Source organism: Pleurodeles waltl, chromosome 6 (assembly GCF_031143425.1).
Source record: "Pleurodeles waltl isolate 20211129_DDA chromosome 6, aPleWal1.hap1.20221129, whole genome shotgun sequence".
In the NCBI taxonomy this organism is placed as follows: domain Eukaryota; kingdom Metazoa; phylum Chordata; class Amphibia; order Caudata; family Salamandridae; genus Pleurodeles; species Pleurodeles waltl.
This window is the reverse complement of record NC_090445.1, coordinates 1,639,041,808-1,639,064,355: the sequence shown is the minus strand read 5'-3', so window position 1 is coordinate 1,639,064,355 and position 22,548 is coordinate 1,639,041,808. Positions and strand designations below refer to the sequence as shown.

Below are 22,548 nucleotides of genomic sequence, written 5' to 3'. Positions count from 1 at the left end.
TCTTTCTTTTTAAGCTTTATAATAATGTCATTAACAAATTTATGATAACTAAATCTTTGGATGTACCATATATTGGCTCTCGGCCAGTCCCTATTTTATTGTATGCGGATGATGCTGTTTTGATGTCACGTACCAGCAACTCATTACAACCCCTCTTAGACAGTTTTGTGGCTTTCGTGGAGGGCCTAGGCTTGAAAGTCAACAGGGGGTAAAACATTTGTTATGTTAGTAGGGCATGGTAAGAAAATGTCCAGATAATTTTTTCTTCAGTGTGAAAATCATTGAGATGGACAATTCCTCATGTGGGGATTATTTTTAGCCTGGTAGTCCCATGTTATAAACATAGAGCCACTAAGAAGTTGTACTTTGACATAACACTATATGCAGTGGATCGTTTTTTCGGAAGATTGAGGTGCAAGCAGGTCAGGGAAATTTTGAATCTTTTTAAGAATAAAGCAGTCCTGGGTGTTTATTATGGGGCAGCGGTATAGGGCCATGTTTGTTTGTCTCCACTCCAGGTAGTGGAAATCATTTTTTTAAGGGTTTGCTCACTATTCCTCCAGTAGTGCAAATTATATCTGTCACAGTGAGTTAGGAATGTCTTTTATTTAGGACTAAATGGGAATTGCCCCTTTTTTATTGTGGCATACAGTCTGGTTTAAACCAGAGGCGGAGTTAAACTGTGATGTAATTAGAGCTTGTTTGTCTCTGGATGGTGTCAGCCCTATCCCTTGATTTAACTATATTTAGACTCTCGGTATGAAGTTGGGCAAGTTAATTATTTTACTGACCCCCAAGGTCTGCATAAAATAGGGAGGAAAGATCTACAGCGGTCTCTGCTTGAGTTCAGAAAGAATGACCGTGCGAAGGCCTCAGTGCTTAATTTGTGCTTGTTGTTTCTGGTGCTGAGAACCGGCACTTATTTTTGCGGGCCGGCGCTTATCTTTCTGCCTCAAGCACTCACTGCGAGCAAAAGACACATATGGCAAAAACAGAGGAAGAGAAAAACGAAAGAGTCACAATGGGAGAAAGCAGAAAGCTGCAAGAGTGAGCTGAGGTGGCAGGGAGTACCTTAAAATGGATTGAAGAGGCCCGAGACGGCTTCAGGATTACACTGCCTCAGTATTCCGTGTTCGCATATTTAATTGCGGCAGCCGCATGTTTAAGAGGAGGGCTTTGAGCACCTGCACCTGTTTATTTACAAATTAAGCACTGGAAGACCGAAATGAGTAAAGTAACTGTTGTTCACAATACATTGCTGACACATCCTGGAACTTAACAATATCTTTGTTGGGTGACTAACCTGTTTCAATGATTTATGTTGACTAGATTTCATTTAAACACTTGTATGCCCCTTTTATGGATGGGGCAAATGGCCTTTTTAACTTACCAGTGTGTCCATGTGACGATTTTTCCAAACAATCAGTTTTACATCCTGTATTCCTCTGTGGTTTTTATCATGCTTCACGGAAGAAGTATATTTTACCCCTTTTGAAGGGCGTCTCCTTTGTCCAATGGAAGCCGGCATTATTATTTCTACAGCAGCTCCACTCCCATTTTGTTTGTTTCTCTGTAGCAAGATTTTTAATATGTTTTTGTGAGGACAAGGAAATGTATCTTGTGAGTTTTTCTGTAATAGCATCAAAATTAATTATTTCGAGCTCAGATTGAAATCTGTTTATATTTGATTTTTTTTATCTAATGTTTTTTTCATTTTCTTATATAATGATGTGTTTTCTTATATATTGTATTTATGTCTGTTTTATGGAGTCATGAGTGCTCTGAATAAAGATTTCTTGATTGATTGATTGCAGCTCATGGATCCTTATATCCAACTGACACGCTTCTTTTCATGCACTGCCAATAATGGACTGGACAACAATTAATGGAAATTCTAGAGCTTTATAGGATATTGGTGAACTGGGGCAGGCTGGTCTTTGTCCCACCTTGCTGATGTACTACCACAGGACACTGCATTCCAAAGTAACCATTCAAACCACAGATTTGAAATACCTTGGCACCTGCATTGTTGTCAAATCTGAAAGGTCCTGTGAGCTCACTATCACACCCGTGTGAGAAAATACAGAGGGGTATTCATTGTTGGAAGTAACCAATCACTGGACTAGGTAGGGTCGCTTACTCTTACTCCCTAGCTTCTTCTCATGCTTTAAATCTAGCCATTTGATATGCCCAGACCTTTCCTTGATCGGACATGATCATTATCTTAGAGCATTTCTCCTGAGATTTAATACACAAGCTCATTGTACAACGGGAGGCTTGGAATGGAAGACATTCTCCGTTAGTATTGGGCTGCCTACTTGGTCATCATAAGTGACTGTTTCTTTGGAAACAGAAAGAGACTTTCTCCAGGGTGCTTAGGTAAAAGACCTTCTATACGGGTCACCTGTCCCTGGGATATTTACCCATGACGAGAGTTTTGTTGAACTGATGGCACAAGGCCCTTAGGTAGATGTGGTGGAAGGGTTGACACATGCATGAAACACCCAATATGGCGAGAAACACTACTTTCTCACTTGGTGTGACTTGAGGTTTCAAGAGATAGGACCATGTAGGCATATCCTGACTCACAGATATCTGGGATTGGAATTTTGTGAAGCCATTCTCTACAGTGCAAGAGGAATATGAACTTCACAAACTCCTGTTTTTATAGATACCTCCAGTGGAGATGCCTATGAGACTTACAGGTCTAGGTTGCAGGCAATCCCAAAAATCAATCTTTTGGAAGCCCAACTGGTTACTGAAATACTGAGTAAAGGTGAGAATTCAAAAATGGGACAGTGATACATATCCCACCTCTTCCTTCTAGGGTAAAAGTGGGTTGGGTGGTTCTGAGGCATCTGGTCTCTTTACAATGTAAACCAGTTTCTCCACCAGCTAAAGTTCAAGATGCTACTTCTGGCCCAGGATTTGACAACTGTATACAGCAAAGATTGAAGTGTTCTTTGAACACAGTTGGGGTGTACTTTTGTGCCCCATACCAGAGGAACACTAGAAGTACCTCATGTTCATGGTTGGGCTCAAAGGTAGGAATACAGGGTGCTACTGTTCAGTCACAATGTCACATCTTGTCTTTACCAAAATCATGACCATAGTGGCAGTTTTTATTCATTGGCGCAAGATGCACTGCTACTGATATCCAAACAACATTCTCATTCATGCCAAATACAGGGAAGACTTGGAGTCTGCTTAAGCCCTGACTTTGAAGATGCAATACAAACATGGGTTCTTAATAAATTGACTAAGATCGTGCATCTTGGGTACCACCTAAAGAAGTCAGCTTAATAGAATTCAGTTTTAAACTCTACTCAGACAAGGACCTTCCCTCGTAACACTAGTGTTACACCTGTCAACCAAAGAGTCAACTTCTTCTTATTCAACAAACAGTGTTCATTTGGTGGTTCCAGAGGCCTCCACAACCCCAGGTCTTGGATTAAAGTGATACCTCAGGCCTGCCTTCCATTCTGTGCCCTTCAACTGCACCTAACTCGGCCCTGAAATTAACTGTAAAGAGCATTCAACTCATGCCCCAGACCAGATGTCCTTGGTCCCAGCCTTGGAATTGTGGGGTCACTGCTCCGTCCCCCCTACAAAGGGATCATGTCTGACTACCCACTAGGAGAGATACTCTGTCTGTGGAGGAGGTGAATGCTCCACCACTCCCTTTTCTGCTCACCTTGAGTGTATGGTTCCTGAGGATTTGGCCTTTCAGCATATAGGCCCCTCAAAGAACGTGGAGGTTTCTGCTGCCACAACACAATCCTCTACCAAATCCCAGTACCAGAGTAGATAGATCCGTTTCTGCCAATGGACTTTGACAAGTAACAGCAACCTTCTACCATGGCCTGTGTGTGATGCAGTGGTCCCTCTGCTTCACCGGACAGAAACAGAGGTGTTGGACACTTGTAAAAACTACCTCGCTGTCACTATAACCTACTGCAATGAGCTTGAAGAAATCATTTCCTTGGCAACAAGGCTAAAAAAAAAAGAGATTTTGGTGGGCCTGGTACATCAGTTCACTGTGGTACAATATCTTTCTGCTTCCCAGGAACATAAATGTATACTTTCTCAACTGAAGCCCAAACATTTTGAGCTGTTGTCGTCTTCGCAAAGTCAAACTCTCTTCATGGAAAGAGGCTTTTCTACTACTTTCAACATCCAGCCATTTAGGCACGTAAGAGCTGTTCATACCTTTTCAGAAGGGTAGGGTGGTTCTAAGGAATAACCTCTTATATTCCAAAACTAGTGTGTGAGAGCCACCTGAAGGAAGAAATCAGCCTCCATGTCATCATATCATCTTGGCTGAGTCGACTCTCTGTTACTTGATGAAAGTTGAGTGGCTAAGATCTCCATTGCCAGATGGATAACATCCATTTGTACACTCTGTATAAAGCCCAATCTACGTATGATGTTGGGCACACTCCATCAGGGCTAAGACAGCGTAAGTTGCATTTTCCTTGTATGTTCCTCTCTACTATATAGGCTGGGTGGCTGAGCGAGTACCCTACACTCATTCTGCCATCACTACCCAATCAAGGTGTCTTCCCGAATCAATGCAAATCTTAGCCAGGAGGTTCAGCTAATCTGGAGTTGCCAAATGCTGCATTTGTTTTCCTTGCCTCTTTCTGAACTTCTTTGGATTCTACACACAAATTGGGAATGGGAATCAGTCATTACAAAGTAGAATAAACCAATCACCTATATCACAATTCTGTTATTCGTGGTCCTTTTGGCTCTTTCCCATTGCCAGAGGGCTTTTGCTGATCTCTATCCTATTGGTAACAAAACACACACTGAAAGGTAGCCACCTATGGAAGTAGTTTTTGGTCCCGCCACTTGGTGTCATGGATATTCCCAACATTATAATGACAAAGAGATTATGCGCTAAGAACAATAAATTGACAATAGGAGTAATGTTATCCTTATTGGCATAAATGTTTACCCTATTCAGAGTTTTGATTCTCTTACATTTTTAAGGTCGATAGGTTACTTTTGTTCCTCCTTGGAGATTTCTTAGATTTGATTTTTTTTTTTTTTATGTGAATGTTTTATATGTAGACATTAGTTTTCATGGATAATCTAATTTGTCTTTTAGTATTTTGTCATTTCTCTTGACATTTGATACAATGCTCGTTAACATTTATTTTAGTTATTTATGTTTTTCATTATGTTTACTGCTCCATTTTTTTAATATAAATTATTTTTACAATTGAGTAATTTCTGTCCTAATTTTTATTCTGCCTATAACTTTCACACTTTTTATTCCTTTAACTTTATTTTTGTCTTATTATTGTTCTTAGATTTTAAATGTTTTTTCTTAAAATTGCTATGGCTATTAAAGTTCTTTATTTCTTACTTTACTGTTTGAATTAACATATCAAACATGGCATCTACATACAATTTCTGCTCAATTGCACTGGTCAAGCTTCAAAAGGTTGCTCTGTTTGCAAACTATTTACTTCTATACAATGTACAGTTCGCCATATCCCAACAGGACATTTTCACACATTATCGTGTGGATGTATCCATGTTTTTATGCATGTAGTATTTGTATAGCGCAAACCAAGCCAAAAGACAACAGAGTGCTGTACAGGGTCAAAGGCAACTATACAGTTAACTGACAGGAGAGGTAGATGGGTTCTGGGAGCAGAAGTGTACTCTTACCCTATTTTGATGTTGTGTTCTTTAAAGAGGTGCATCGTCAATTATTTTCTAAAGTGGAGCAGTGCTGGGTCAGTGTTGATGGATATGGTAATTTTGTTCCAAATCCTGGATGCATAGTTGGGAAAGGACTGCTGGCTCATTTTTTTCTTCTTTTTACACTTCTTATCCTCCAGTCTGATGGTGCTCTGGCTCTGAGTATGCTGAGAGCTACCGGAGATGGTGAGCTTATCTGCAAGATAAGCAGGAGTGCTGGCCGTGATGGCTTTGTAAATGTTGCATTTGGCATTGAAGGCAAGGGTATCCTGTGGAGATCGATCAGGATGTTTCTTCAGGCCCTCCATGAGACATGCTGAAGTGTGTAGACTACCCTTAGGAGCTAGTGTGGAGTCTTGGAGCCCTTGGAATAGAACTTAAAGCAAAGAAATTATTTAACCAGACTGTCTTGTTTTTTTGGCAGTGTGTTTCTTGAAGGTGAGATTGTTGTCCACAGTGAATCCAAGTACTTTGGCATTTAGTGAAAGTTGGTGTTCAAAGCTGTAAATATTCATATCAGTAAATCAGGTTTGTACTGTTTCTTGCTTGTTGATCTTGGCGGATAACAGAAAGTCTGTGTTGTTGGTGTTCGACTTCAGGTAGACACTGAACATTCAGGCCTGGTTCAGATGCAAACATTGTTTGAGACTTTGGATGTCTGGAGCAGAGGAGACTGCTGTGATCTGTGAGAAGAACCCCAAGGGGCTCCATGTATCAGGTGACAGTATGGAATCCTATGGAATTTTCCAATTATAGGAATGTTTTGCAACCTGGAGGTACCCATGTGATCGAACTGGTGTTGGTTGGAAAGGTGGGAGGAAACCAGGGAAGGACATTGGTAGTGAATCTCATTCAAAATTCTAGAGTGTAGAAATGGGTGAGATAGTTGACTGCATTGAAGACAGCAAAGATATTCTGCAATATCAGGAGGCAATGGTCCTCTTCATCTGTCACGATTCACCCTGGGCTTACCGTCGAGGTTGGTGAGAGGTGGTGAACGGCCCTGGTTCCTGCAGGTCCTGCTTTGGCTGAGGTAGGGGCGAACCCTTTCGGTAGCCACGGTGCTGTTTGACAATAGTAAGCCACTACAGTCCGTACCCTCCAGAAGGAGTCCCAGAGGAAAACCCCCCAAAAGGGTAAAAAACCTCCAACAGGAACTCCCTGAAACAGAAGGAGGACACAAGGACGTTAGGACGGAAGATACTGGAGTTCAGGAATACTGGAGACGAAAGACAGGTCAAGAATAACTGGCTTCACAAGAGGAAACCAGCCGGAGCGTGACTACCACCACATGAGTGTTGCAACGCAATGAGAAAGAAGCTAGATTCCCCTTATATACCCCTAGACAGGAAGTGAAAAACAGGAAGTAGAAATACCACCATCTTGGATTGGGGAAAAGTCATGATTAATGATAGAGAACATGCATCTAGAAAAGAGAAGTAATGCATGCAGGGAAGAGAGGATGTGAACAGCATGCTGGGAAAGGGAAAAGCATGCATAAAAGGCAATCATGTGCATGCATTCGGCTTTTGCCAGTGTGACCGGTAAGTGAGGGCAAAGAGGGTTTACCTGGGTATCCCAAACATGTGTAAATTAAAAGGAGTGTTATGCGCGCTGAATGCGCTATGCACGGCAGGTTTGAGACCCAACTCGGAGTCTCTTCCCCTGCCGCGTCTGCCCTGGAAGCGGCGGACGAAGAAAGGGGGCGCGGCAAGTGCCGCGACCCCTGACTTGAGCCGAGGCTTCCCCCGCGGCCTGTTTGCGGGCCGCAGCGTCTCCAAAGTGCCGCGCCGCGGCGGCCCGTGCTTGCGGCGCAACAGTAGGTCCCGTCCCACGGAGGCCTCAGGTTTGTGAGGGAAAAGCCGGAAAAAGCGACGGACCAAAAGAGGGGCATGAACTGAAGGGGCATCTTCCCAGGAACACTCACTCATAGGGTAACCTTTCCAATGAACACGATATTGAAGGCGCCCATGGAAAAACCGAGAGTCACAGATTTCCTGGACCTCGTATTCGGGTACGTCATCAATCAGTAGATGGGGAGGATAGGAAAATTGTCTGTGATAAGGATCAGGAAGGTAAGGTTTAAGTTGTGAGACATGGAACACAGGATGAATCTTCCATGTCTGGGGTAAACGAAGACGCACAGAAACTGGATTAATCTTCCGGAGAATCAGGAGTGGACCATAATAACGAGGCTTAAATTTGTTCTGGGTAAGTCGGAGAGGTAAAAATCTAGAGGAAAGCCAAACCTTATCGTGGACCTGATATTGTGGAGCCTCACAACGTCTTTTATCAGCCATTCTTTTCATGCGTGACTTAGTGGCCACAAGGTTGGAATGGATAACACGTTGGACTCTCCGTAGCTGCCGAACATAGGAGGAGATGGCCGGGAGATTGCAAATATCTTTCAGGGGCGTTGGAAAGGCCTTAGGATGGAAACCGTAAGATCCATGGAAAGGGGAGACTTTCGAGGCCCTGTGTATTGAGTTGTTGTAGGAGAATTCTGCCAGTGGTAAATAGGTTGACCAATTACTCTGCGTAGCATTGCAGAAGCTGCGTAAATATTGTTCGAGGCCTTGATTTAGTCGTTCTGTCTGTCCTTTAGTTTGAGGATGGAACCCTGATGATAAGGCCACTTCTATCCCCAGCGTCTTACAGAACTGTTTCCAGAAGCGGGAGATATATTGAGGACCCCGATCCGAGATAATGACCTGAGGTAATCCATGAAGTCGAAAGATTTCTTGTGTAAAGATTTGGCTTAATTCCTTTGCCGTTGGTAACTTTCTTAATGCCGTGAAATGAGCCATTTTAGTGAAGGAGTCAACGGTTACCATAATTACTTGATTTCCCACTGAAGAGGGTAAAGAGCACATGAAATCAGTGGAGATAGTGTGCCATGGACCTGGGGGAACAGGTAATGGGCGAAGTAATCCCACTGGTTTAGTACGGGGCGTCTTAGCTTGAGCACATATAGGACAGGATGATACATAGTCTTGAGTATCCGCCTTGAGAGTTGGCCACCTGAAGGAGCGAAGCAGAAGCTCTTGGGTAGCTTTCATTCCGCGATGACCTGCGATGGGGGAATCATGGCACATACGTAAGGCTTCAGTCTGTACTAACTTAGTGGGTAAGAACAGGGCCTTATTATGGTAATAGTAGCCTTGATCTATATGAAGTTGCGGGCGCAACTTATTCAGCTCTGTAGTTCCTAGATGGGAATATTCGGACTAGACCTGATCTAGAAATGTCTGTACTAAACCAATGATCTTGTTACTTTCAAATAGGTTCTGTACATGAGAATCGCTACACTCAGGGTAACGCCGAGACAAGGCGTCAGCCAGGATATTCTGAGAACTAGGGATGTATGTGATATAAAAGTCATATTGACTGAAAAAGAAAGCCCATTGAGCCTGCCGGCTATTCTGACACTGAACGTTTCTCAAGCATTGTAAGTTTCGGTGATCTGTCCGGGCTTCAAAGGGTTCTTTCGAGCCCATCAGGAAGTGTCTCCATTCCATGCACGCGGTCTTCAAGTCGGGTAACTCTCGTTCTAACACTGAATAGTTCTGCTGTGAATCGGATAAGATGTGTGAAAGGTAGAATACAGGGTGCTCTAACTCATCATCGTCTTGTTTTTGCAGTAAAGCAGCCCCTATGGTTCTTTCGGAGGCGTCTGCGACAACGATGAACTGTTTGCTGGTGTCTGGGTGCCGTAAAATTGGAGCTTGAATGAAGGCTTTCTTTAAGTCTTGAAAGGCTAACTCTGGGTCCTGTGTCCAACAAAAGCCCTTCTTTAGATTATCTTTTTTAAGGGTTTGAGTAATGTAACTGGTTCTCTGGGCAAAGTCCGCTATAAATTGTCGATAGAAATTGGCCAATCCCAAAAAACACTGAGTTTCTTTGATGGAAGAGGGAGACGGCCAATCCAGTATAGCTTGCACCTTATCTGAATCCATGGCGACCCCAGTTTGGTTAATGCAATATCCCAAGTATTTTACCTCTGTTCGATCAAACTCGCACTTTTCTGGTTTGCAGAATAAATGGTGTTGTCTGAGTCTCTCTAGGATTTGGAAGACATGTTTAGAGTGTTGTTCCGGGTGGACAGAAAATATTAAAATGTTGTCTAGATAAACAACCACTGTTTGCTGTAGAAGATCGGAAAAAATAGAGTCCATGAACCTTTGAAAAATGGAAGGGGCATTGGTGAGTCCAAATGGCATTACTCGATATTCATAGTGACCGAAAGGTGTTCTGAAGGCGGTCTTCCACTCATCCCCTTCCTTTATCCTTAAAAGATGGTATGCTCCTCTGAGATCCAGCTTGGTGAATCTTTTTGCCCCTCTGACAGCTTCCAAGATGTCCTTAATAAGAGGTAGCGGGTACCGATCCTTAGTAGTGATTTTGTTTAATCCTCTAAAGTCAATACAGGGACGCAAGTCTTTCGTCTTCTTAGGCACAAAGAAGAGAGGGGCTCCTGCAGGTGAAGAGGAGGGAGCAATCAATCCACTCTGTATGTTCTCCTCTAGGTTTTCCTTAAGGATCTGCTTCTCAGGCTCTGTTAGAGAGTACATTCGCCCAAAAGGAACCACAGCATCTGGTTCCAAAGGAATGGCGCAATCGTATTCTCTATGGGGTGGCAGTTCAGGTCTTTCTGGTTTCTGGAATACATCGGCATATTCTTGATAATGACTGGGTACTCCCTGTAGGACGTTAATAGAACATCCCACCTTAGGGGGTGCTGTTAAAAGACTTTTTGGGGACCAATAGTCTCCTGCTAGGTAGCAGTGGTGTTGGCAGAAGTGAGAGGACAAAGAAATAGTTCTTGTTTCTCAGTTGATGTAAGGGTTATGCCGTGTGAGCCATGGAATTCCCAGGATCATAACGTGATGTGGTGACAAAATTAAATCGAACGAAAGATTTTCTTGGTGTTTCCCGAATTGGAGACAGAAGGTAGGGGTGGTATACTGTATGGGTCCTAAGGCCAAGAGCGATCCATCCACCGTGTGGACTTGTTCTGGTACCTCCTTAGGTATTTGCACAATCTGTCTTTCCCTTGCCCACGCTTCATCTAGGTAGATACCACTGGCTCCACAGTCCAACAAGGCAAGAGTTCTTTCTTCCTGGCCATCAGTTAAGTGGAGGATAACTGGTAAAAGGAAAAGAGCAGTTCCTTCCTCCCTAGAAGAACAAATGGAAGGTATTTTGCGATATCCCATCCTCACCCTTCTCACTGAGCACGGGAATTGGCGTTTCCCAAAGGCTTGGCTGGACGGACTGGACAGGTGAGAATTAGGTGACCAGCTGCACCACAATACAGACAAAGTCCCTTCCTTCGTCTGTTTTCTCGTTCAATAGATGATAAAAGCCCTCGAGCCGTATCGATTTGCATCGGCTCTTCTTCAGTAGCACCCTTAGTTTCAGGACGAACTTCTTCGGTACGATGAGGGAAAGTGCGAGACGTCACTGAGTGTGATGGTAAACGACTTTTCTTTTTCTCCATTCTTCGCTCATTTAACCGATATTCTATCGTCAAAGTCTGATCCATCAACCCCTTAAGATTCTCTATTCTGGCAGAGTGCACCAGTTCATCCTTAATGTCCTCTCTGAGACCCCTGCGAAACAGTCACCAAGGTAAGTTCCACCCAGGACGTCTCTGGTGCCAATTGTCTGAAACGAGTGATGTATTGTAATACATCCTGATTTCCTTATTGGATATCGCAGAGAGCTTCTTCTGCTGAAGACTCGAGTCCAGGGCGCTCAAACATCTGTTTAAAGGTAGTGACAAAGTTGGAATAATTAGACAGGCTAGGGTCATTGCTTATCACTAAAGGAGATGCCCATGCTAAGGCTGGGCCAGATAGGGCGCTAATCAAATACCCCACCTTGGTCTTGTCTTGCACAAATTGTGAGGGGCGAAATAGACCGTCAAGGCATCCAGGAATTCTCTCAATTTGTTAGGATCCCCGGAGAAACGAGGTGTAGTGGGGGATACCGTGGGAACATCAGTGGTTCTAGAGGCAAAGGCTTGTCGGTAGACAGTGTTTTCGGTACGTAGCTGTTGGAGTTCTTGAGCCTGTTGTTGTATAGTCATGAGCAGGGTCTGGCTTGTTGGTTCTGTATTCATCACTGGATTATCCATGGTTCCGGACTGCAACTGGAGTTTTTGGCGTTGCAATCTGTCACGATTCTCCCTGGGCTTACCGTCGAGGTTGGTGAGAGGTGGTGAACGGCCCCGGTTCCTGCAGGTCCTGCTTTGGCCGAGTTAGGGGCGACCCCTTCCGGTAGCCACGGTGCTGTTTGACAATAGTAAGCTAATACTATCGGCCGTGCCCTCCAGAAGGAGTCCCAGAGGAAAAACCCCAAAAAGGGTAAAAAAAACCTCCAACAGGAACTCCCTGAAACAGAAGGAGGACACAAGGACGTTAGGACGGAAGATACTGGAGTTCAGGAATACTGGAGAGGAAAGACAGGTCAAGAATAACTGACTTCACAAGAGGAAACCAGCCGGAGCGTGACTACCACCACAGGAGTGTTGCAACGCAATGAGAAAGAAGCTAGATTCCCCTTATATACCCCTAGACAGGAAGTGAAAAACAGGAAGTAGAAATACCACCATCTTGGATTGGGGAAAAGTCATGATTAATGACAGAGAACATGCATCTAGAAAAGAGAAGTAATGCATGCAGGGAAGAGAGGATGTGAACAGCATGCTGGGAAAGGGAAAAGCATGCATAAAAGGCAATCATGTGCATGCATTCGGCTTTTGCCAGTGTGACCGGTAAGTGAGGGCAAAGAGGGTTTACCTGGTTGTCCCAAACATGTGTAAATTAAAAGGAGTGTTATGCGCGCTGAATGCGCTATGCGCGGCAGGTTTGAGACCCAACTCAGAGTCTCTTCCCCTACCGCGTCTGCCCTGGAAGCGGCGGACGAAGAAAGGGGGCGCGGCGAGTGCCGCGACCCCTGACTCGAGCCGCGGCTTCCCCCGTGGCCTGTTTGCGGGCTGCAGCGTCTCCAAAGTGCCGCGCCGGCCTGTCCTCGCGGCCGCGGCGCGACATCATCTGTGGTAATGGAGGCTATCATCTATGATGTGTGTAGGGTAGTGGTCTCTGTGTGGCAGCGTGAGCCAGATGGGTAGTCGTGAAGGGAATGATTAGCATTGACATGATCTTGTAGTCAAGCCGAGACTGCTTTTTCGATGATCCACTGAAGGGTAGATAAGTGATGGGTCAGTCGTTGGTGAGGTCCTCAGGCTCCAGTTAAAAATGTAAATTAGTGATCCATTGAAAATTTAGGGCCAGATTTATATTCTGGCGGACTGGGTATTCTCCCTTGGCCTGGCGGAGTACTTTTACCTGCCAGGCCAAGACTACTCTGCCCGCCAGATTTAAAAATGACTTCCTAACTGGCTTCCATTTATAAAGGCATTGGTAGGAATCGCGTCACAGCAGTTCCTTCCTCTCAATGCATTTTATTGTTTGCTACAGGGCTGCATCGGAAGGACACAGCCCTGTAGCAAACAGTATTCTTTTTTTCTATTCAAAAAGAAAATTCTGAAACTGGATTTTCTTTTTTAAATGAAAAAAGTAATGCTCCCCTCACCATGGGAGGCTTCTCCCATGGCGGGAGGTACATTATAATGTTTTTGATGTTCCTTATTGCCAGACAAAAAGCACAGTAAACAATGACTACTTGTCCACCCATCTACATTGGGATGGCAGACATGTAGCCATTTCTCCAATGACCCTGACAGAGTAGCCTATTCCGTGATTAATCCTAAGGTCCACCTGCATATAAATGCTGCGGGGCACGCCACTCTATTGGTGGGGAGGGAACTCTGTCGCCATTACAACGGAGTACCCTATCTGCCAATATATCAATAAATGCTGTAATCACAATCTCTAGTTGATGGCATCCCCTGCCATTCGCTTGGAATTTTACAGTTGCTAGGTTTCATATATGCTCATTGAATAATTATAATTGCATATTTCAAATGGACATTGCTGATTAAGAGCAGTTTTTTATTGATTATTTATATATTGCCTGTATTATTGACAGATCATTGTAAAATAAATCCTTGCTTTATTTGTTTACTTGACGTTGCTTTGTAGGGAACATATACCTTCACAGATGGTCTCGAATACAAAGAGAAGAAATGGCTTTACTGCGATGGATATGACAGAAGATTTAATACTGAAATATGTAATGGTCTGAAACCTGCAGGTACAATAAATTGAAACAGAAATGTATGGAAAACTAGCTGGGTTTGTAAGCGTGAGTGTATTCTGGACTACGTGAACACAATATTCAAATTAAAATAGGCAGATTTTGATTTGGGTGGTCAAAGTTTTCGAACTTCGCTTACTGCAGCTTTGACAATTTAATATTAAGTGTTCATGGCTGAAATAAAGCAGTAAAACCTGTTCTCCAACAAAGAAACTTTTTTTCAAGAAAATGTTTTGCCTGGAAAATTCTCCTGCCAATATGTTTTGTTACCGGACCGTTTGCTAACAGGCCAAGGTGTGCAAAGTCAACAAAATTCATGAAGTTGCAAAGTTGTGCGAAGCCTTATTTTTTAGATAATGGCAGGATAGCAATACACTGCTACCCTGGAGCCAGAGATTTGAACATGGTACAGAGCTTTGTATTTCTGCATCATTATACTGCTTAAAGAAAATGGCCATGAAACGTTTACCTACAACTGTGTCCACCAGCTAATCTTTGGAGGGGTGATTCTAATGTCAACTTAATGTGATATTTGTGGTAAATCAGCATTTATTATCATAGAATTCGCTTTCAGTATTTTTCACGTTCTTCTCTTTTATAACTGGTGTATTGAAATACTATCTCAATATAAAATACAAATGAATAAATGTATTCGCATGTAAAAGTTTTTATCCTTTAGATTCTTTCTTTTTCAGGCCGTTCCCAGCTTACAGACTTGGATCCTCCCAGAGAAATCCCTAAAGGGTGCTATGATTGCGGGGATGGATTTTATGACCCGGTGACTCGTGTTGTGAATGACTACACAAATCAATTCTTAAGAAATGCAGGTTGGTCTTCTTCTGATTTTCTAGCACCCACAATTATTATTTCTAAATACGTTTGTGTGCTTTAAGGTAATGATTGAATTTACTATTAATGCTGTCTGGTACTATAATTTTAAAAAGTATATTTTAAGTTGGGCTGAATATAACATCTTTGTGATTAATTGTTAAAAAGTTAAGCCTGTTGTCTGTTATTAGTTTATTGACCTTCTGATCAATATTCATTTGGTTGAGGCACAATATTCTCCATTCTGAAACTGACCAAGGTTTCTGAAGCTGTGGGTCGAGACCACAGTAGTGTCTGAAGAAGGCTGTGATGGGTTTAATTATTTGGCCAGTTCAATTTTTTGTTGTAAGTCATTTCGAACTTAGCAGTGCCTGGCATGGTATCAATGGAGTCACACGATCACCCTTTTGTTATTTATGATTTCCTAAATTATGTATCTGTGGGATGTGATGATCATTAGTTTTCTGTTTTTCCATCATCCACCAACTTTTTCTACCCTGACAGAAACCACTGTAAAAGCGGTTACGTACAGTATGGATGGTAGTCTGTCAGGATGTCAAACATTAAGTCCTCAGCCACCCAGACAGACATTACTCCATCCTCCAGGGTGTAAATCAGGCCATTTTATCATGCAGTTTCCACTTTTGTGACAGCATGGCATTACCAGTAGCTAGCTCTATTTTATTTGTAATCTGTATCTTTCGTAGTTTCCTTTGAATGTGTGCTTTCAAGAGAAACGTTGAGCTTAATTTTAGTATGTGCATTCCAAAAGCTCTAATTGCTATTGTAAGTTTTGCTATCGTTCAAAATTGTGTACCAATTTTGGTGTAGTACTTTGTAACCACCTAGGTGTACTCAAATCAAGTTTACATCTTTTCAGTAAGTTTTAAACAGAGGGCTATTCCTAATTGTCAATACAATGTCACTTTAGTAATCATTCAGTACAATATGAAAGGGCCTATGCTTAGTGAACCTTATTTTTTAACTGATTTTGGTGATACTGTGTCAAAATAAAACAAACACAAATCTGTGGTTACATTACACGGAGTTAAAATCAGTGACAGTGTCTAACTTAGCACATAGAAGTAGTAGTCTGATGGACAGATATGGAACTTGCCTTTTAGGAAAGCATCCAGAACCCTCTACTTCATGGTCTCATTACAGTTTAAGTGGCAAAGAAGGTGATCTGTACACATTTGAACTATTGGACCCCCGTAACACCTAGCAGGATCCACTGAGGAATGGCGATATCATTGACGTCAAAGCAAAATTTGGTGTCAAGACATTAATCGTTGAGAACTTTGGTGACATATTGATCAATGTTAAGACAACACTCAACACAATACAATTGTTCACAGCCAAGACTACATAAAACACACTACAATTTTTGGTCCAGCTCTGTGGGTCTCTTTTAGTTACCAATAATTTGCAAGACTCCATGCCCAAACCAGTACTACTGAAATGCTCTCATGCATGGAAAGCAAGAGGACCTCATCTCTATCAGCACTAGATGATAGTTTCTTGAGGAGCCACAAAGGGCTTTTTCATCAGGAGAAGTAATACAAAGCCCTCCAGTGAAAATGCCAAATACACCAATGCTGCCATTGGTGGTATTTGCTGTTGTATCTTAAAGACCAATTTAGGTCCCGCAGTTGGCACTGGACATAGGAACCATAACATGATGCATCTCTTTCACTGCTCTAGATTCTTGATGTTGACTCAGGCTGAAGTTGGTATTCCAGCTGAACTTTGGATTCTACCTAAATCAGGACAGAATTATGGCATTCCATGACACACTAACAAAGGATTTTGAAAACAGGTCAGCATTAGAACCATCAGTGAAGAAGACATTTCTATAACCTTCAAAATGCTACAGTCCCAAGCACCAGTGAGGCCCTTTCTTCCTCTGCCTCCAAGTCGACTCCGGCCAACCATGACCCATTTCTTACATTGACTTTGGTCAAAGCCACAAAAAGGATACAAGAAAATGTTATACACTCTGAACCAAGACCCTCTTTTTGTAATCAAGAAACCCTTCTGGACTCATTAATAGTTTCCATAGTGTTAATGAAGATTAAGGCATCCATATTGACTTCATGAAGCAAGGTTGGAAAGCTCTCTTGGATGACCAGTCAGTACAAGAGATATAGGGCCTCATTATCAGGCTGGCGGTCATGAGACTGCCAGGCTCGCCGTGGCGGTCCTTCTGCCGTGGACCCGGCGGTAAGGACCGCCACATCACAAGTTGTGGGTTTTGGCAAATGCCAAGCCTCCACAGTGCCGCTTGGCCCGCCAGTGTGGCCGCACTATTGCGGCCAGCAGTGATCTCCTCCAACCCGGCTGCATGCCTCAGCCTGCCGGCCAGGTTACAAGGCTGCAAACCGCCCCACCCATCCACACACCCACAAACACCTCCCCACCCCTTCACACATGCATGCATTCACATACACACCCCTCAGTATTCACATACATCCACACAGACATCCCCACTCACTCGCAAACATGCACTCAATCACCCCCATAAACGTGCACATACAAGCACACACACATTCACATTCATTCGCATACATGCACGCATTCTCCACCCCCTCTGCAGGCACGTACCCACACACACAGATACACACCCTCACCCACCTTTCGGGCGCTCACTTACCTTCTCTGTCGAGGAGGACGTCCGGGAGGGGATGGGTTCTGGCTGTCTTGCACCGCCAGCACCATGACGCCAGCAGGACTGCGCCACTGTGTATTACGGCTTGAAATATGATAGGCAGAGTCCTGCTGCCGTGGCGGTGCTGGCGATGCAACCGCCACTTCGGAGTCGGACTTCCGCCCAGGAATGGGCCCAAATCCTCCAGATACTCCTAATATGGAGGCCAACAGACCACAAGTGGGCAGTCTGTTGGCTGCAGCGGCTTCGGTGGTCCTGGAAAAGGATCGCTGAAGTCTTTATTAGGCCCATAGTCTCCCACGGAGTAACCATACAAGAAAACATATAGGAACTAAAAGTAGTCCACCTAGCTCTGAAATCTTTTTTTCCAGTCATCTACTTGGACAGACAGCCTGTGTCTGCCCCTGTCAACAATTTACAACAGTGTATTATGTCTACTGAGCGCAAGGTACAAGGTCAAATATTCTGTCATGAGAGACACAGATAATGTGGTCTCAGACTCTGAATATCAATGTCATGGTGTCCATCCACCATGTCTCCAGAATACAAAAGACAGACAAACTGAGGTGATTTATGCAGTTAGAGTACAAATGGTTCTTAAATGATGAAGTTCTCAGCAAAATCTTCAGTGACTGGGGAAAAATCTAAATTGATCTGCTAGCAATGTCAGAAACACAAAATCCTAAAGCTATGCCCAAGTCTGGGTCTATGCCCTTTTAGAAGACTGTGCAGGGAAAATATATTAACTCTTTTCCTCAAATTCCACTTTTTTCGAAAACAATAAGCAGCACAGGATGAAAGGACAGGATGAAAATGGTTTCTCTGAACTAGTTCCGGCAATGGTGGTACACAGAGCTTCCCCTTCTGTCACATGAACCTACATGGAGAATGCTGTGCAGCCTGAATTTCCTGTGTAGTGTGTCAGATAAGATGCTCCACTTTAGACTTCCATCAGGAACTTCACCATCTGGCTGCAGAGTACAGCTGCCTTGATCTACTACCAGACTGGGAGAAGTATCCTTAAAGAGGTGCAGCTGCCTTCCACAAGAACACTGTACACTGGAAATGGAAAACGTTCTGCATAGCGTAGCTTTAGAAGCAGAACATGCCAGGCAAGTGACAGTACTGCAAATTTTCCATTATGGCTAAATCTGAATTCTAAAAATGCAGTTTGCAACGAACACAGTATATTGTAAAAGCTACTCTCTGGCCTCTCTTTTGCAATCTCGCTGATAAAAGATTTCTTTAAAAAGGATCAGAAAGATTTTACCAGTAGACCGGCATGATGTACATCCTTGGATAATGTGGAGCTTTAGCACATATGGAAGTTAGCTTGTTTAAATCATCGAGCACATCCACCAGGGTAGTGATTGGTAGCTATTTCTTCTTTTTCTGGTTTTCCACGAGCAATGAAAGGGCCATTTGTGCTGCTCTTGTAGAAATTCGCAAGTCGGGCACTATGTGACCATGCACTAATTGCACATATGCTAGCTGCCTATGCATACATTGCGGATCCCATGCTGTTTGCTCGCAGATTTACAGCTGATAAATTATGGCGAAAATTTGGTGAGAAACGTTCGGTCCCCCTTCACGGAAAGCATACCAACGCTGCCACTTCTGATCAGTTGACACCTGCCCTTAAACTGAAATGCAAAGTTCAGGGAGGGTCTCAGCTGTTGTGAAAGCGCCTCGTAGCTCTCTACATAAAATGAACTTGCAAGCATTGGCAAACCTGAAAGGAGAGATGCTAGGCGGGTTCCGTCTGTCTAACCAAATGGGCTGCGACGAGCCCGAAATTATCAGGGACATAGCAGCATCTGAGTCATTCACTGCAGACTTATCTAGTTCAGGGCCAGCACTTACGGGCCCAGATGGGTCTCCTGATGCATTCCCTCCCAGCGACCCCCTGCCTCCTCGGCCTTAAGCAACACCCTCTATGTGGAAAACGCTTCGGTTCAAGCAGAGATGCAAAATGTACATTCGTCAGGGTTCGATGGAGGCGGAAAGATGATGAGGGGAGCCGCACATAAACCTTCGCCGCACTAGGCATATCAGCCTCGATACCAGTGAGAATCATGGCCGAAGAGGGGCCTTTCCAGACAGCCCAGCAAAGTTTGAAGGAAAACAAACTTGAAGAAAGGCTTGCCTTACCAGCAAAAAGTACTTTGTACACTATTCTGGCTGAAATCAGAGAACTGAGTAGCACCTAGGCACAGGAGATTGCCACAATCCAGGAGAGACTGTCCAAAATAGAGGGTACTCGAACTCTGATTCTGGAGAGACTGAAGGAGCCTAAAAATCACGTTTCAGTATTAGGAGACGAAAACTACAGCATGCAACGGGTAGTTTTGCAACTAGAAAAAAACTAAATTCACCAGCGGAATAAATTAAAGGAATTGGAGAACTATATTGGACGTTCAATACCTCGATTAGCAGGAGATGCGGAGGGAAGTGAAGGTCCACAAGTAAAAGAACAGGCAGGTTCTCTTTTGAAACAGGCAATTCCAGAATTAGCTGGTGGCTTGATTATTTCAAGGGCACACAGAGTCCCCGGTCAACACGTTTCAGGGGCAAAGTACCCACGTAGAATTCTGCTAAAGTTTGCCGATTTTTGAGTAAAGGAACTCATTTTCACCAAAGCGATTGCAAGGAAGACTTTTGACTCCTGAGGTGCCCCACTTCTGAATTTTTTCAGACATGTCAGCTGTTTCGGAAACACTTTGTTAAAATGATTGATGCTTTCAAAGCCAATGGAGCACAAGCAACCATAGTACAACAAATAAAACTCAGGGTCTTAGCCAAAGGTCAATTCTTTCTCTTTAATTATATAAGCCAGGCACAGGCGCTTCTTCAGGAGTTGGTGAAGAAGACAGAGTGATAGGCTGTTGATTTACAAGTATTATTCTGTTTATGAGCAGCAGGAGGAAAAATGGGAGAGTTCTTTACCATTGCACTAGGACTGGTAGTATTTAAGGAATTTGGGAGGTCTGACGGCTTCAATGCGGCTTCAATGCTTGATATCACAAAGTGACACAGGCGCTTCAATGCTTAATATCAAGAAGTGACACAGGCGCTTCAGTGCTTAATATCACGAAGTAACACAGGCGCTTCAATGCTTACTATCACAAAGTGACACAGGCGCTTCAATGCTTACTATCACAAAGTGACACAGGCGCTTCAATGCTTAATATCACGAAGTGACACAGGCGCTTCAATGCTTAATATCACGAAGTAACACAGGCGCTTCAATGCTTACTATCACAAAGTGACACAGGCGCTTCAATGCTTACTATCACAAAGTGACACAGGTGCTTCAATGCTTAATATCACGAAGTGACACAGGCGCAATGGAAGGGAGAAACGTTTTAGGCCCAGGTATTCAAAAGGCTAAATGGCATCATGCAAGAACAATATAAGGGTAGTCACGTTGAATGTAAACCGCCTCAATAGCAAACAAAATGCCCGAGCTGTAGATGCTTGGATCAGGGCCCATTGCCCTGACGTTGTGTTTCTTCAAGAAACACATTTTAAGTATAAGAATAATAACGCTTACAAAATGTTTGGGTGGTGGGCAGAGTACAGTTGCATGTCTAGCTCGAATGTGGCACACAGGGGGTGGCACTTTATTTTAATAAGCATTTTCCCATTCAGGTTACATTCTCCCAGAATGATGCAAATGGCAGATGGTTACTAGTAAGTGGCCGGCTTGCTAAAACTAGGCTTACTTTTGCCACGTTATATGCGCCAGTTGTGGACGGCCCATCACCCCTGATGGAATTGTGTCAGACCCTGCTTGATATGCCTGGTTTATTAATTTTGGGGGGAGATTTCAACTTTGTCCCAAACCCTGAGCAGGGTTCTTCATAAGGCAAGCAGAAGCAAAACAAGCCACAAATGGCCAACTGTTAGCACCATACACAAGAATACTTAATCTTGCTGACCTATGATGAGAGAAGTATCCAGAAGCAAGCAAATGTACCTGCTATTCACCCAAATATAATTCTGCATCTAGACTGGATGATTTTCTTTGTTCACGAAATTTGCAACTAAAAAGTTATGAGCATATCCAAATTGGGTTTTCAGATCACGCTTTAGTAAAGATGGAGGTCTTGGGTTTTAAACTAGAAAGGGAAGGTGGTAGGTAGTCTCTTAGCAGAGTCAGTTTGGAAAAGGAGGAGTGGTGTTCAGATATTTCTTCTTTTGAGATTAATTCTAATTCAGCCTGGATGGAGAATGTATGGGAAGCCTTTAAAGCTACTGCAAGCAGCCTAGTCACTACTAAAGAAATTGTGCAGCGCATAGAGCTAGCCAAGCAGGATAGAACTTGAGGCTTCTTTGCATTCTGCAAGTTTGAATTTTTCACAAATTAGAAGTTCTCTTAGTAGAGAGGCCTTGAGACAGGCTAGTAGCTGCATGCAAGACGATTACTATACTTTAGGATAAACTGCCAATACCGCGTACCATCCACAGGTCTATGAGGAAAGCAAATATGCAGACAAATTTCTTGGTTGGCAGGCACGAGAATGCTCATTGAATAATAAAATTACATCTCTCTGGGGCAGTGAAAACTATAGCTCTGTCATAGAACCCACCGAGATACATACTGCCTTTCTAAAGCATTGTACTCAGGTTTATCAAAAGCAGCAGCAGGTTGATGAGGCGCAACTAGGATCTTTTCTGTGTAAACTTCCAATTCCTAAATTACAAGTAGATCAGGCTCACGCAATAATCTCCAAATTCACTCTAGCAGAAGTGAAAACTGCCTTGAAGTCGTTGGCCAATGGAAAAGCACCCGGCGAAGATGGCCTCCTGGACGAATTTTATAAGACATTTGCATCAGCATTAAACTCGGAAATTTTAAAGCTGGCCAATCACATTTTGGAGGAGGGGGTCCCACCTTCTTTTCAAACTGTGGTAATTGTCAGTTTCTTAAAGAAAGGCAAGGGTAAGGAAAATCTTAAATCTTTTAGACCCATAAGTTTGTTAAAGGTAGACTACAAAATTTTCGCCAAATTATGGCTAATCGTATTCGCAGGGTGATATGTTCTACTGTATAGTCGATCCTGATAATTGTGGCTTCGTGCCAGGACAGCAATTATTTAGTAATACAAACT

The 22,548-nt window shown here is 43.3% G+C and overlaps 1 protein-coding gene across 1 annotated transcript in view; it reads left to right on the top strand.

The window, feature by feature from the left end:
• Positions 1-22,548, top strand: part of MORN5 (MORN repeat containing 5) — a 79,096-nt gene that overhangs the window by 32,940 nt on the left and 23,608 nt on the right. The window contains exons 3-4 of the mRNA XM_069241537.1: positions 13,824-13,935; positions 14,634-14,765. Of these exons, the coding sequence (XP_069097638.1) occupies positions 13,824-13,935; positions 14,634-14,765 (244 nt within the window). The remainder of the gene's footprint in view (positions 1-13,823; positions 13,936-14,633; positions 14,766-22,548) is intronic.